This window comes from Larus michahellis, chromosome 13 (genome assembly GCF_964199755.1).
Source record: "Larus michahellis chromosome 13, bLarMic1.1, whole genome shotgun sequence".
Lineage (NCBI taxonomy): Eukaryota > Metazoa > Chordata > Aves > Charadriiformes > Laridae > Larus > Larus michahellis.
The window spans coordinates 2141350-2157614 of record NC_133908.1 but is presented as its reverse complement, the minus strand read 5'-3'; the positions used below and the strand labels follow the sequence as shown (position 1 = coordinate 2157614).

The 16265-nt window shown below is 43.6% G+C and overlaps 1 protein-coding gene across 9 annotated transcripts in view; it reads left to right on the top strand.

The window, feature by feature from the left end:
• The window catches only part of MTMR3 (myotubularin related protein 3), an 84844-nt gene that overhangs the window by 42211 nt on the left and 26368 nt on the right, over positions 1-16265 (top strand). For 8 of the 9 annotated variants that reach the window (XM_074606043.1, XM_074606042.1, XM_074606041.1 and 5 more), the window contains 4 exons: positions 6006-6088; positions 8247-8413; positions 11938-12034; positions 13569-13682. In XM_074606043.1, coding sequence (XP_074462144.1) covers positions 6006-6088; positions 8247-8413; positions 11938-12034; positions 13569-13682 — 461 coding nt within the window. Of the gene's footprint in view, positions 1-4857; positions 5192-6005; positions 6089-8246; positions 8414-11937; positions 12035-13568; positions 13683-16265 lie in introns of all 9 variants that reach the window. The other variant, XM_074606044.1, reaches the window with a different exon arrangement.

The window sequence follows — 16265 nt, the reverse complement described above, 5'->3', positions numbered from 1 at the left end:
ATGAAGTCCAGCCATGCTAACGAGCTTATCACCTCAGCGGAGAAAAGTTTTTCTGTGTAAGAAAGAGGGTTCTTAGCAAATATCTGTATTACAGTACTTGTAAAACAAATTAATTTGCCGTGTCGGAACGTGCAGCTGTTCTGTGCTGGCATCTCCTTTTGAAGTAGGTGGGATATTCTCCTGGTAGCAGTGGTCCTGCAGAGAAGGCGGTGTGCACGTCAACTACTTGCCCCTTAATAAAGGCAACTGCAAGAAGAAATGGAATCCAGTTAAAAACTGGATTCCTGGACTTCGTTATTTTTACCTCACTGTTCTCTTTTTGTTTACAATTCAATAGACTGGCTGTCAAAACGATGCTTGTGAAACCTCAGTAAGTAGCACAACGCTGCTAGATCACTTGCTGCACCTGTGCTTGAAAATAAATATGTTTAAAAGTTGATAATGCTCACGCGGCAACACTGCAGAAAACAGCTGTATGCAGAAATCTTTTTCCATGGATAATTTCCTAGATCACAGTAGTAAAAGCAATGTGGTGTTTTAAATGCAAACCCAAAAGATGCAGTAGACCATGCATAAATTGGAGGGATTATGACATTCAAAAGGGTTGATTTACGTTTATCCATGGGATAAAAATGCAGACTCAACAGCAATCTCTCAGGGCGCATGGGAAGTTTGGTTCCCAGGCTGAGCTCTGTTGACTGCCTTTCCTTAAGAACATTTCAAACTTTGCAGCTGGTGAGTGTTTCTGTTTAATCGTTTTCTCCCTGTAAGCTAATTGCATTTATGGGAGAATTAAAATTTTAGCGTAGCTTATGAAACCATGGACTTGTACGTAGCCTCTTCCAAACAGTTGATTTTGGACGCAGTTAAAAGGTGAGGGAGACTTTCAGTCTTGGTGAGTAAATGAGTTTTGGTATGAGCTTTCCCTTGCTTGGCCTTTAATGGAAAACTGGTTGGTTTGGTATCTGCCTTACGTGTGTAGCACAGTTGTGGCTCATCTCTGATGAACAGTAGCTTAGTCTTCGTTTCGGTCGCAGGTCCTGGTGCTCAGACTGTCCCCGTTGCTTGCATGTTAGTTGTGAAAGCAGAGGGGGGACTAAATGATTGCCTTCAAGACAGAACCCAAGTGTAATTAGCTGTAATTAAAAGCAAAATTTGCTTCAGGTACTCCATGTAGGTTATATGAATAAGATCACACCTGGAGATATTTGACTCTCTCCACCTAGGAGAGTCCTCAAAGACCTTCTGAGCTGACCTCCATATGTCCCTCCATACGTCATGCTATACCGCACTTCAGGACGTACAGTGTGTAGCCGTGGCCTCGTGCTGTTTAAAGTAACCAGCCTGTAACATAACCCTGACATTATTTCAGGCTCTGAACTGGGAAAACAAGAAGAAAGTCCTAATTACAGCTCATGGCGCCTGGGTGCCACACGGTGTCCTGGAGAGGCTCAGGCCAAGGGCAGAGTGTACAGCAGAGTCACTCGGGAAGGGGTGGCTTTTAGCAGCCTGGCCGTGCCCACTGCGTGCCACTTGGCCCGTGGTCAAGGGTTGAGCCATGGGCTGGGTCGTTTTAGCAGGGTAAACATAACTTAGGCTTTTTCTAACTACAGGGGTATTTTTCTTTAAATATATCTTGTCCTGCTGTGAGATAACAGACAGTTCCAGTAATTTAAAATTAAAAAAAAAAAAAAGAAAAAAATCACTTTCAAAAAGAAAAAGTTTGAGTTGTAAAACGTTGCTATTGTTTAAAATGAGATAATTTTGAAGAAGAGACAGTGAAGAGATGGATGCTGCAAGAGCACAATGCTCTAGTACTCTCTAATGCGATATGATTGGCCTTGGATAACAATGCGTGTTTATTCTTATGAAAGCAAAAATGATTGCTTCTCCACGGCTTTATTTCGATAGCTATTATTATATGGTGAAATGCCTGCAAATAGAATTGATGGCTCTTTCAGGAGCAAGAGAACCGCACTGGGCGTCCCAACTCGCTGCGTGCATCACCCTGAGAAACAGAACCGTTTTCTGGAAGGGTGTCAGTGGGAAAGAATGGGGAATGAAGGCAGATAATTGTACAGAGTTTTACTGGGGGAAGAATAATGGACAGGAAGGAGATTGAAATTGCAAGAGAATCAGAGGACAGATTTTTATGACCAGAAAAGAAAATGAAAAAGATTGATACGAAGGTTGTCCTGGAGAAAAAACCCAGCAGATTCTAAGGAAATAGATGGTGAGCTGCATGTAGGCTGTCATGAGAAAAAAGAATGGAAGTTGAGCAGAGGGCAGATTGAAAGGGCATAGGACAAAGAGTGACTTTGAAAGAAGGAAATTAAAAATAATGCAGGAGTAGAAGAATACTTAGTATGTCGTTAGAGTGCAGACAGGAGGAAGAGGAGCCAGAACAAGACCGCTTGGAGAGGGGAGTGAGGTGAAGAGCTGCTTAAATGAAGATGGCCATGGGAAGGAATGAGATAAAAGAGGGGTGGGGGGGGGAAAAGGAAAATTAACAGACAAAGGAGCATTTGAGTGAAAAAGCAAGTCTTCTAGAGTCATAACTCATTTAGCTGGGGAAAGGTAACTGACTTCCCATGTTGGTGCCATGTAAGAAAATGGGAGTTTTAAATAACTTATTGGTGTATGTGAGGCTGTCCAGTTGGGAAGAAGGAATGGAAGATCCTCTGGTCTGAGGGCCGTCCCAGTCCCTTAATGTATTAGATAAAGCCATCACAACAATTTATCTACCTTGCAGACTAGAATCAAGTAGGAGAAGGCGTGGAAGAAATTAGCGCTTAAAATATAAAGATGAACTATAGCAACAGACCTCTAGTCTTGTCCATCGTGCATTTAACTGCCCATTTCCATGGGTGTCTGAGTCTGTCAGCATCTTCCCTGTGCTTATTCTCCGCAGTGACTGCCCCAGTTTGAGCTGAAGGATGGCAAGTGAAGAGGGGGCTCATCTCTCAGGAGGGAATCCTCATTTCACGTGCCCTTCATGTTGCTAGCGACATAATCTATACTAGGCTATCACAGATCTTAAAACAGTAATAATGCTGAAAACACGGACAAAATTCAAGTTCCAGCTTTATTTGAAAACCAAACTACTGGCTGTCAAGTCAAACACCATCTTGTCCAGTCTCTTCACGTCTTGAATTTTCTGTTCTTCAATGGTCCAGCTACAGCAAGAGGAACAGAGAATAACTTACTTGTACTGGCCTGGCTGGCCACGGGAATCATAGAATCATAGAACGTGCTGGGTTGGAAGGGACCTCTAAAGGCCATCTAGTCCAACCCCCCTGCAGTGAGCAGGGACATCTTCAACGAGATCAGGTTGCTCGGAGCCTCATCCAGCCTGGCCTTGAATGTCTCCAGGGATGGGGCCTCCAGCCCCTCTCTGGGCAACCTGGGCCAGTGTCTCACCACCCTCAGTGGAAAGAACTTCTTCCCAATGTCTGATCTAAACCCGCCCTGCTCTAGTTTAAACCATTGCCCCTCGTCCTATGGCTACATGCCCTTGCAAACAGCCCCTCCCCAGCTTTCTTGTAGGCCCCCTTCAGGGACTGGAAGGGGCTCCAAGGTCTCCCCGGAGCCTTCTCTTCTCCAGGCTGACCCCCCCCCCCCCAACTCTCTCAGCCTGTCCTCACAGCAGAGGGGCTCCAGCCCTCGCATCATCTTCGTAGCCCTCCTCTGGACTCACTCCAACAGCTCCGTGTCCTTCTTGTGCTGAGGGCTCCAGAGCTGGACACACCACTCCATGTGGGGTCTCAGGAGAGCAGAGCAGAGGGGCAGAATCCCCTCTCTGGATCTGCTGGCCACGCTTCTTTTGATGCAGCCCAGGATGCGATTGGCCTTCTGGGCTGCAGGCGCACATTGTTGGCTCATGTCCAGCATTTCGTCCACCAGGACCCCCAAGTCCTTTTCCACAGGGCTGCTGTCTATCACATCATCCCCCAGCCTGTATTGATAATGAGGATTGTCCCAACCCAAGTGTAGGACCTTGCACTTGGCCTTGTTGAGCTTCATGAAGTTTGCTCGGGCCCATCTCTCTAGCTTGTCCAGGTCCCTGTGGATGACATCCTGTCCCTCTGGCACATTGACCGCATCACTCAGCTTAGTGTTATTGGCAAAGTTGCTGAGGGTGCTCTTGTTCCCACTGTCTATGTCATTGATGAAGATGTTGAACAACACTGGTCCCAGTACAGATCCCTGAGGGACTCCACTTGTGACGCCTCTCCATCTGGACATTGAGCTGTTGACCACCACCCTCTGGATGCAACCATCCAGCCAGTTCCTTGCCTACCTTGCCCACCTATCAAATCCGTATCTCTCCAACTTAGAGAGAAGGATGTTGTGGGGGACCGTGTCAAAGGCCTTGCAGAAGTCGATAGATGATATCCATAACTTTCCCCTTGTCCACTGATGCAGTCGCTCCGTTGTAGAAAGCCACTAGGGAGATGCGTGTTAGAACTTTTCCAGCTAAGGAAGGGTCCAGGGAGGGTCCTTCTTGGTTGTGGTGTGACTAAAGGGCAAGGATAAAGGCTGAGCATGAAGACTATACCTTCCTGTTGGATTTGGGGGATTGTGAGCTCTGGGGAATTTTTGGGGCATTTGCATTCAGAAGAGGACTCTGACTTTTGAGTCAGCAGGGAAGAGAAGATGCAGCTGTGAGCTGTGTTCCTGCCTTCCCAGAGTCAGGAGAGCTTTGGTCACTCTCCTGGGCACAGCGTTTACTGCTGGCTTTCTCTAGGCATCTTCATGCTCAGATTGAGTTTTCTCCTGGTTTGTGCTTCTGAGATGTCTCTTTCCCTTGCCTGCTGTTCTTAGTTCCATTTCCTTTTTTCGTTCCACTGAAATCAGGTACTTTTTAAGCTTTGCGATGCCCGAGTAGAAGCTGTTTTGATTCCTCACCCCAGATCCTTGATTGGAGGTCACCTTTGAGGAGTTGCACAGAGCCGCATGGAAGGGCCCTGGCAGCGCGGGGTCTCACAGCCACAGCTTGTAAACCCCGAGCCAGGCTTGAACTGCTGGATCCTGCTCCTCTGATGGCAAAGACGATAACGGAGTATTTGACTGTTTCTCTGACAGCCTTTGTGTTGGAGGATCTCGATGGTGGAGGTTTCGTTGCCTTGTGTAACGTTCAATATAATCTAATAAACAATTCAGACAGTTTTGCACTTCGTGTTTGTTATTGGTATGAGCTAAATTCTCTGTGTTTGGAATTCAGACAGTTATATATGAGATACAATAGAATACTAGCTTTTACTTATTTAAGACAATAATGTACACTTGCCTGTCTCAAGTAAAGGTCCAAAAATATTAATGAAAACTCATATTTTCATCTTGTGGTTTCTTCTTATCTTTAAAGGTACGCGCATGTGCTTGCATGTTTTGCCTGACGAAGCTTCTGCTCGCTACATGTGCCGTAAAACATAAGCGCATATAACTACACCTTTAAAAATGAATGATTTGGCTTTATTACTCCAAATATGCCTGCTTTGATCACCAGTGTGGATCTAAACAGGCCAAATGGTTTTTCCCTGAAGAGGAAATACGGGATATTTCCATGTAACAAGCCTCTAGACTGCAGCAGTCTGTTAAAGGCAGATCTTGCTTAGCAGTTCATTTTTGACACCAATAGCTAAAAATATATTCCTTAAATCCCTAAATTTGGACCTAGAAGAGGGAAAGACAGAAAGACTCTTCCAGGAGAGAGAAGCTTGTGGGTTTCTGCTGCTTTTTGTGCCTTGACGTGTATCACTGTGCTGCAGTCTGCTCAGTGCTTCCATGCCATCCCTTAAGGGTCTTGGACTCTACTGCAACGGAGCTAGAAACTTTACCGATAGATGGTACAATGCTTCAGAGCTGTTAAAGTAGTTACAGTTTTCTTTGGTTTTCTCTCTTTTCAGCCTCTCTGTAGTCCTATAATAAATCCTTGCCAGATATGCAAAGAAATTACAGTGTTAGTGCTGCTTGAAATAAAATTCTATAATCTTTTTCAATTGCAGGTCCCGTTGCAGCTGATAGAAAGCGTTGAGTGCCGTGATATATTTCAGCTTCATTTGACTTGCAAAGACTGCAAGGTTATAAGGTACGAAAGGGCTGAATGTTGAGTGGGGGGTAACTCTGCTTTCCTCATGCTCTGGACAGCTGTGATGTTTGAAGGAAATGTTGTTGTTGTTTTTTTTTTTTTTCTTAGTGGACTTGCTTTTCCCCAAAAGATTTTCTTTTGTCTGATTTTTCGCATGCGATAGCTGAGTGTTTTTGTAAAGAGGATGGGAGCCAGATGGTCTGCGTTTTGCAAACTGTGGTCTGAGCCGAAGCGGCTAATCTGAGTTTATTCTGAAAGTAATTTTAATCTCACTGCGTTTTTCCCTGTCTTACGATCAGTTCTAATATATTGCTTCAATTAGTCATGAGATATAAGACTAGGTAAAACCACTGAAACTGCACCCTTCTTTGAAAGGCAGGTAGCGTCGCGTTGAAGGGGGTATTAATTTCTGTCTCTCTTCCAGCAGTCCTCGGTCTGCCCCGGGAGCCTCTGAGCTACTGAGCCTGAGCTACTGCTCTGTCCTACTTTGCTGCTGCAGAAATTAATTTTGATCTATAAACTTTAATTAACGAGAAAGGAACGTTTCTTTTTGATTAAATGTTTGCTGGCAGTACCCTTTGTATAATGAAATGAGCCCCAGTCATATCTGAGCACTCAATGTTTAACAGGCCAGCTGCTTCCTGAAATGCTGTATTTTGATGAGGGCTGATTTGACTTTAGAAGTAATATTTAGTTTAATTTGAATTAAATATTTAACTTCCTCTTAACTTGTAGCTCTTGACATTTAAAAAAGTCACCCTCCCTCTCCACATTAATTTGTTATTTCTCTTCAATTGTAGAATGAATACAAATTATTTGTATTTATGCCTTTCCTTATGCATTTCCCTTCAACCCGTATCTCCAAGAATCAGTATTTGATGATACTGGCCACTGGAAGATCATGAAGTATGGAGCTGAGATACCAGATTTAGAACATATTCATGGTATTATTTTTCACGAACAAAGTAGTTTGTGTTTTGAATAATAGGGCTGAAGTGAAGATAGTACTTGTCATTTGCAATATTAACTTTAAAAGAATATAGAAAGGATTATGGGGTCTTTAGGGGAAGATGTATCTTGTCTGACTACAGACATTTAATAGAGAATTACCCAGTCTAAGGTAGCAGTCTCGGCTTACTTTATAGCCGGTGATGGGAAACAACCACCTCCCGGCTGCAGTTCCTCGAAGCTATTTAGGCACATTTCATGAGTCTGACATGTCGTTTTCCTTCCACTGACTGATTTTTAGATATTTGCAGGTAGGGGTAATAAATCCTGCCCTTAGAGAATACAGATGCTATCATTAACCGTGAATGCAGTAGAACGCAGACTGAGCTGAATGTAAATACTTGGTGAATATTTTATAACTATAAAATCTTGAAGAAATCTGCCAGAGCAAAATAAATCACTGATCTTATTTCCACCCTTTTATTCTGAAGGCTCCAGGAATCCTCTTTGAAAAGACAAGCTAATGTAATTTGAATATACTGCTTTGAAGCGTAGTTTCTCCTGTGCAGGGAATACTCTTGCTAGTTGCTGCTGTTAGTGTGTAATGTTAGGCAAAGCTCGGGGTCAAAAACATTGTTTGTGCTTCCCACCAAGGTCAGGGAAGAAAATCTTAGTGTATCAGATAGGGGAATAATGGAGGAGTTCAGATACTGGAGTTTATCCCCGTGATTCTCAAATTAAGCATATTAATCAAATGGGTATTTCTCCTACGTCTGGTGAAAAACGTGTTCTTGTTTAGGGGAATACGATGCGTAGATTGTAAAGGATGTGATGGTTTTGTGAGTTTCCCGCCTGAGAGCGCTGGTCAGCAAGGAGCTGTAACCCATTCCTGTCCCGGAATGTGGGAAAGCTGCCGGCTGAACTCCTGACATTGTCCTTGGGTTTATAGTAAACGTGCATAAACGTCTCCCTCGTTCGCCACCAGTGGGACATACCGCTGGTTTATTCACAACCACAGAACACTGCTTTCCCGCTTCCAGTTTATTTTGACTTCCTAAGCATGTATTTCTTTACTAATACCCAAAGGGACCATGATTACCATCCATTAGAATGTACATAGAAGCAGAACTCAGTTATCAATAAGATATTTATTCTCACTTTTAGCTGTCACGGATGTTTTCTCATCGATAAATGTTTGTTTGTGGGACAGGTGTCAGTTTTCTACTTTTGAGCAGTGTCAAGACTGGCTGAAGCGACTGAACAATGCCATCCGCCCTCCTTCGAAGATAGAAGACCTCTTCTCCTTCGCCTATCACGCTTGGTGCATGGAGGTGTACGCCAGCGAAAAGGAACAGCATGGGGATTTGTGTCGGCCAGGTATGTGGAAACCCTTGGGGGATCATCGCAAAGGCTTTGATTAATAATCCAGAACTTTCAAAGTAAAGTTTAAAGAAATTCAGCGCATGCTGTTGCAAATTGAACCTGGGAAATTCCAGTATGGGCTTTTCTCTGTACATAGGTTATTGCACTTCTTCGCTGGCTGGTGGCTATACTGTATGCGGTGATTACGCAGGTATAGTGTACCGTCACCTACAGCCAGCTGTCCTTTAATGTCTCGATTGTCTCCGTTTTGTTCTGTCTGAACAAAGGAGAGATTAACTCCCACCACAGCTACTTTGGGACCAATATGTAAAGCGGTAGCTGAATATCCTGAGGAAATGAGTGTGGTGGATTTGATTTAGTCAGTCACGTGTAATACTAACAACATTTTGTTCACCATGGCAGCAACTTCCAATCTAAAACATTTTGTGCCCACTTTTTTTGTAATTGCTTAGAACAGTGGTCTTCAACGTGGATGTTGAGGAGCAGGAGGTGAAGGAGAAGGAAGTCCCCGAGCTGCTCCTGAGGTTCATTCACAGCTGCAAGACAGCGACCTATTTTAGTGAAATATCATCCTTGCTGGAAAGTTTTAGAAGCCCACAAGTAAATAAAAGCTAAAAATTGGGATGCCGGTGGTTATAGCGCTTGTTTGAATATAAGGAAATCTGAGTTCCAGGCCCTCTCTGATCTGAGGTTCTCTTCTCTCACAATTCACATATCTGAGAAAAGCGTCCCAGTTACCAGGCTGAGGAACGTTTGTGTTATTCTCTTCTTATTTCTGAAGCAAAGGCTGTGATCTCTTTGGTGCCTGAGGAAAAGCAGTGAGCAGGTAGCACACGAGTGGGAGGAGGTGCTCCTTGGTTCTGGTTCCTGGTCCTGCCCTTCACGCGCTCTATGTTAGCAGTTACTGCAAATAGGCCAAAAAAATCCTCGGAGCAGAAATTTCAGATTCAGGTCTTTTCCCTCCTAATTAAATTCAGGAACCGGAAGACAGCAGACGTGTAGATGGCTTGCTCAGTCTCCTTGGAGTCCCTTTCTCTTCCTCACTGACACAGATGGGCTTCAACCAAACGCTAAATTGATATACTAAATTGCTTCAAAATCTATCTAAGTGTCAGCTTCTGGGGAAAAAAATGTAAGTTATTATCAATGTATGTAATGGGAGATTTGAACTGTGGCTCAAGATCAGCTTTTATAAGTCAGAAGGCACAAATCCACAAAAGGTATAGCTTGCTTTTTCTCTGATTTTGAGAGTTGATTGGGGTGCTTCGAAAGTATTATCTGTCTTGGCTCAAAATGCCTCTCAAAATACCAGCGTTTCAGGAGGAACGGACAGAATGTTACGGCTAGGGTTTCATTTCTCAGAGGAAAATCCATGATTTCACAATGTGCACAGTAGCTGAAAAATTAAGAGCAAGAAATCAAACAGAATATTTCATTTTCATGTAGTTTTGTGTGTTTCTCTTAAAGAAGCCCACTAGCAGTATGCAGCATTGAGGACTGGGACTATTTCCAGGATTCTATCCAGAAAAAACCCTTAAGGATGTGTCACAAGTTTTACTGGCCATTCCTCTAAGCAGCTGATAATGAAGCCCATCCTCAGTGCTGCAAGGGCATGCTGCTGTTCCAGTAAAAGGGCTTTTTTTTTTTAAAAAAAAAAAAAGTCACTGCTAAGGAAGAAGATGGCAGAGGTTGTGTCTGGCTGGAATGGATTGTCCTGGTTTCATCTCTGCACTTGACAAAGGATCAGAGGGCTCCTCACAGAGCTGCCATCTCTGCAGAGCCATCCGGCTTTTGTAAAACAGGGATTCGTTGGCTCATCCCTTTGAGTAGGTGGCTGGGAGATGATAAATTCAGGCTCATGCAGAGGGCGCGGGAGAAGCGGGGAAATAGTTGGCAAGCTCCCATCTAATTGATGTGGCGGTGGGGAAGGCGGAGCGGGACTGCAGTGCCTGTGGGATGCCGAGGCCAGCCTTCTGCGGAAAATTCACCACACGGGAGGCAGAACCATTGCTTTTTTTTTTTTTTTTACGGTCCTTGTTGTACCAGGGCAGTGATGTAAAGGCAATAAGTGATGGAGGTCAGTCTGGTCCATAGTTTTTACCACGATGTGTCTTGAAGAGTGAATATTCTCCTTTTGCACGCAGTGTCATTCGCGCATTTTATCTTGCAAAAAGCATAAGAAAAATAATCTCATTAGACGTTCCTTATGCAAATCTTTTGCACGTTGTGCATATTGTAAAGCACGTCTAGATTTGCAAAGTACCGTTTTCAGTCTATGATCTGACCTGTAGGAGCTTTCCTTTCACAGTTAATTAAATCCTGTAGTTAGACTACGCTCTTCAGTCTTAATTTACCTATTTCTCTATCTTTCTCTCTAATTTTTCTGTAACAGCACGTAAAAAAATAGTTTCAGATACGTACGTTTACAGCTTCGAGATAAATATGTATCTCCATATATCAGGTATTTAAAGACTAAGGGTTTTCTGAGATATATAATGGAAAGATTTAATACTTAAAGCATTATGTTTTCAACAGATTATTTTTTTTCTCCGTTTTGGGGAGTGATCTGCCGCGTGATTTAATGATAAAGTAATTGAAAGAGACAAGCAATGGACAGACTCTCAGAATCATTTTATCTAGGGTTGCTCACGTGTTCGTTAAATTTATCACATTTCTTAGCTCCATGAACCTGGAGATTTTGCGCGTTATTCTCTTCTACATGTTGCCTGAGTACCTTCTATTTCTCTAGACTTCCTGTCTATCAGAATAATTACTCCTATATCCATTGTATATTTTTCAATTGTATGTTGATACTTTTTTAAAAGTGTCTAGGAAATTAATGGAGCTTATTCCAGTTCCTTTAATGTATTAATCCAGGAATTAGTGAGGATCTTGTGACTGATACTTGTGTCAAACAATCATTGATGCTTTTTATCTCCCTATCTCCACATGACTTGTGGAGGAATAATGTCCCATTTAGAGATGGAAAACTGAGATGCGGGTTAAATTACAGGGCTTGCCTACGGTCCCGCAGGAAAGCTGTGGCTGGAATTGCGTACGTTCTGGACCACATTCCATATGTTACCCCAGAGCTTCACATTCTTCTCATTGATACCAAATTCTTCTGAACTTCAGAAAAGAAAAACTCCTGGGGTTTTCCCACTAAGGCTGCTGATGGATCTAAAGTGCTTTTGCTGATGTGCTTGGTTCTGGTCTGCAGCGTTATTGTTTCTTAGCTGAATTTATAAAAGCTGGGCATTTTGGAGACAGTGTCCTTCATGGACTTGGGCGTTTGTGGAGAGTTGACCAGGGAGAGCCATCCGTACCAGCCGTGGTTCTCCTGTTATCTATTTTCAAAATACGGTTATGAAATGTAGACGGTATTTTTGGATTATTCCTTTTTTCGGTTTTTAATAAGTGTGAGTGCAGCAGTGTTTTTCTCTTAACTGTTTTAAAAGGTAGGAATCTTACTTCTCATTTTGCATTTATTTTTCTCTCTCTCTGCTTTTGATACCCAGGAGAACATGTAACTTCAAGGTTTAAAAATGAAGTGGAACGGATGGGTTTTGATATGAACAATGCCTGGAGGATTTCCAACATCAATGAGAAGTACAAGTAAGTTCTGTGGGCTGCTGATTCACAGCCAAATGGCATCTCAAAACAGCAATTTTGTTATAACAGATTACCGAAACTTTTCCCGAGTTCTGCAGTTACTAATAAGGGACGATTAGAATGATGATTTTTTGTCATTTTATAGAAAAAAAAATGTGCTTTTAAAGTATTATTTAATATTTTATTGGCTGTTAGAATTTTTGTAGGCTTAGAAATAGCAGATTTTGATGTGCTTGCTGGAGGACTTAGAGAATAAGCATTCTAATGGGAGGAAAAGGGAAGCCTTAAGTGGGCAAAGAGCGGAGTTTGACTGAACTTTTAAAAACATTTTTAATTGTGTTATAATACGACAAAGACTTGTATCTAAGGAAAAAAAAAAAGTTGGCTTGAAAGAGTTAAGCTTGTAGGTCTTGAAAATAAAACACTTTCTCTGGTCCTGAAAGCATAGACAGATGTCCTGTTCTCTAGCTGCTGGGGCAGGGAAAGGTGTTCCTCCGTTCGCGGTTGGGAGGACAGAACGTGCTGCCTGGTCCTAATCCAGTTCAGAGCAAACCCAGCAGTAATGCTGTGTAATAAAATGCGTTTCATTGCTCTGTCTTTGCAGGATAATGACTTGCAGATGGTAGTTGGTGTCACTGCAAGAAGAGTATCTGTCTTGGTCTCTAAAAATCTGGGGAAGAAAAAATAGTTGTCCTCTACATATTTAATACTAAAGAAAAAGGAAAATACTTTGTATGTCATATGGCAGCAGAGCGACACAAACTGCTCCTTTCCTTCCTGTGGCCGGCACTTGAGAAAGGAGCATTTTTTCAGGGTGATGGTTCCATTTTTCTGAATAGAACGGTCTTAGACGCGTGCTCAGATCTGTCCTCCTTGTGCAGTAAATGCATCTCTTTAAGGAGATGGACTAGGAATGAGCTAGTTCATGATTCAGCAATATACCGCGGTCACTACTGGCTGCTTGCACTGTTCTCCTTAACTGATAACGTTCAACTGCCAATTTGTGAAGTAGAAGGTGCATCTAGTAGAAGAAGGTCCCAGTTAGCCAGTCAAACGTAAGCCAGTACTCTCAGGTTCCTGCCTTCAGCGAGGGTCGATGAGCAAAGGTACTTTTTTGTACTTACGCACATTTCCTGTTTGAATGCAGTAGCCCAGAGTGGCTCCGCTTCTGTGTTGCGTGACCCGCAACTCGAGGGGTTAATTCTTTAGCGTGGAGAGGTGGGGAATTTCTTTTGTGCTCCAGTTTATTTCAGAGGCTGGAGTTAAAAATCGCCTACGTGCGAATTTCACGAGAAAGCGCCAGCTTGAATCTTCTAATTCTGAGATGCATTAATGCACCTCGATGTTCACGGTGCTTTTTGTGTACACGCTGGAGGAGTTAATTAACGTACAATGAAATAGGAATTTGCAAAATGGCAGTTTGCTGAGATGAACAGCTTTCAGGTTGCTCATGCTGCTTGTTTGTGTGTGTTTTCTGGGAAGCGTGTAACTGCGCTGTACAGCTTATGGTCAACCCTTTGCACCGCTTTTCTCACAGGCTCTGTGGCAGTTACCCCCAGGAAATCATCGTTCCTGCCTGGATCACGGATAAAGAGCTCGAGAGTGTGGCAAGCTTTCGGTCCTGGAAGCGTATCCCTGCTGTTGTGTACAGGTGAGGCTCTCGCAAGTGGACCAGCTTTCACCAGGCTGTAAATGGGGTGTTCTAGCAAATAAAAGCTGAAATAAGTTGTAACTGGGAGTCTTGACTTGTAATGAAAGGTGTTAAGGCTCCTCTGGGACCCAGATGTCCCCTCACTGTGCCTGACAGACTTTAGCAAAAGCGTTAAAAGTTATTAAAAGTAAAGAGAGGTCTGGCTTGCGTCTCACTGCATTTTCGCATGTATGTGATGTGGAGGGATGCCCAGGACCTACCAGGGTAGAGTTGGAGACCTTGGAATGGGCAGCAAAGCCTGGCAGAGTCCCCTGGGTGCTGCCTGGAGGAGCGGTACCCAACTGATCCGCTGGCACTCTCCTGGGGTGAGGTCCTGCTCCTCCACTCCAGAAGGATCCCAGAATTGGTGTAGAGAACAGGACCTCAGAGAAAACACAGCCTACCCTAAGGGTTCAGGTATTAAACGAGGATTCTCTCTCACATGAGAAGATGTTCCGATCTGTATTAAACTGACGGCAAAGCATGACCTGTTAGGCCTGATAGCTTGGTGTCTTTATCTCTACATTTGCTACTTAATATATTTTTTTTTTTTTTTTCATAAAATCACAGAATGTGTTGGGTCGGAAGGGACCTCTAAAGGCCATCTAGTCCAACCCCCCTGCAGTAAGCAGGGACATCTTCAGCTAGATCAGGTTGCTCGGAGCCTCATCCAGCCTGGCCTTGAATGTCTCCAGGGATGGGGCCTCCAGCCCCTCTCTGGGCAACCTGGGCCAGTGTCTCACCACCCGCAGTGGAAAGAACTTCTTCCCAATGTCTGATCTAAACCCACCCTGCTCTAGTTTAAACCATTGCCCCTCGTCCTATGGCTCCATGCCCTTGCAAACAGCCCCTCCCCGGCTTTCTTGTAGGCCCCCTTCAGGGACTGGAAGGGGCTCTAAGGTCTCCCCGGAGCCTTCTCTTCTCCAGGCTGAACCCCCCCAGCTCTCTTAGCCTGTCCTCATAGGAGAGGTGCTCCAGCCCTCGCATCATCTTTGTAGCCCTCCTCTGGACCCACTCCAACAGCTCCGTGTCCTTCTTGTGCTGAGGGCTCCAGAGCTGGACACAGTGTTCCCAGTATACCTCAGTATACTGGTTTATACCTATTCAGGACTCCAAGAGCGTGTGCGACAGCAGCGCATATTGGCCCCTGTCAAGCCGTAAGTGAGGTAAGGCAGCCTTACTGCACACGCACACGGAGTGGGAGTAAGGGTTTGTCGCCTTTAATTCCAAACACATACTTTGGGAGCACTCCGCGGTTGCATCTCCTGCAAGTCATTCCTAGGGCAGTCACCTCAGTTAAGATTGATTTATTTTTTTTTTTATATGAAAGTGAGAAAAATGTAAGGTGAAGACATCAACGCAGCGGAAGGAATGATAAATGGCATCTCTGGCCAGCTACCCCTTCGGTTTTTCCCTAATTTGCATCTGGCTAATACTCAGACCGCAATAGAAACAGGGACAAATCCCAAAATTATTTAAGGGAGTTCAAAAACTCAAATTACAAAAGAATGTACGTGTTAGCCCTGTCTGCATATTTTAGATAATTTTAATCAGACAGTCTCTTCCTTAGATTGCATCCAGCAATTCTTCATAACAAAATTGTTTTTCTGAGATACTGGGTTTTGGCAGCTTCTTTAGTAAGAAATGTATTTCAGCATCTGTGTGTTTTCAGATGTTCTGGAACCTGTCATTTAATACCTTGGCTGCTTTTCTACTGTAGTTATCCTCCCATAAATGTTTAAAATCTCTTTAAAAATCAGATGACAAAGGGATTAAAAAGATAATGAATATTGATAATGCCATTAAGTCTGCCCAGCCACCCGTTCCTTCCAAGCGGACAGAAAGGAAAAGCTGCTCTCTGAGTGTGGGCTAAATTCGGAGGCCAGGAAAGGTGACAAATTCACACGGCCGGGGTCGGAGGAACAAGCGTGCCAGAGTTGAGTGAGCCACAAACCATTATTTACCTGGCTTAAGGGTTCTCCTTCTATGAAGGGAGAACAAATTAGCTTGTGGCAGCAGACTATTATCTTTAAATCCTCTTGTTTTTTCTCCTTTCTCTTCCCAATAATAAAGGCGTCGGCGTAGTCCCTTTCTGAATATTAAGGAATTCATCCTCTGTACAGCTTTGGGGGGGGAATGCTAATTTTTTAAGACTTAAGGTATTTTATTATTATGGTAGTACATAGAAGCATGTCTATTATAGATATGTATAAGAGAGAATAGTGTAATTTATATATGGGTTTGTGTTCAACCTTCAACGCTGCCTTTCGGGCCACTTTGTGCCTTTTATGCAGTTGTGGCAGAGCTGGGGGACACCTCACCTGCCGGCACCCTTCAGGCAGGGAAGCGTCGCTCTGTCTTCCAGCACTGCATGGGAGAAGGAAATCACTTTCTCTGCATCTGGATTTATGGGAGAGCGATTTCAACGTCCCAAAGACCTCATAGGCTGAAATTGTTTAATCCCTGGCATTCGATTTTCTGCAGTTCTGATGAGACCGCGTATGTTAAATTACCACGTAGGTTTTCATTTGTAGTCTTCAAATC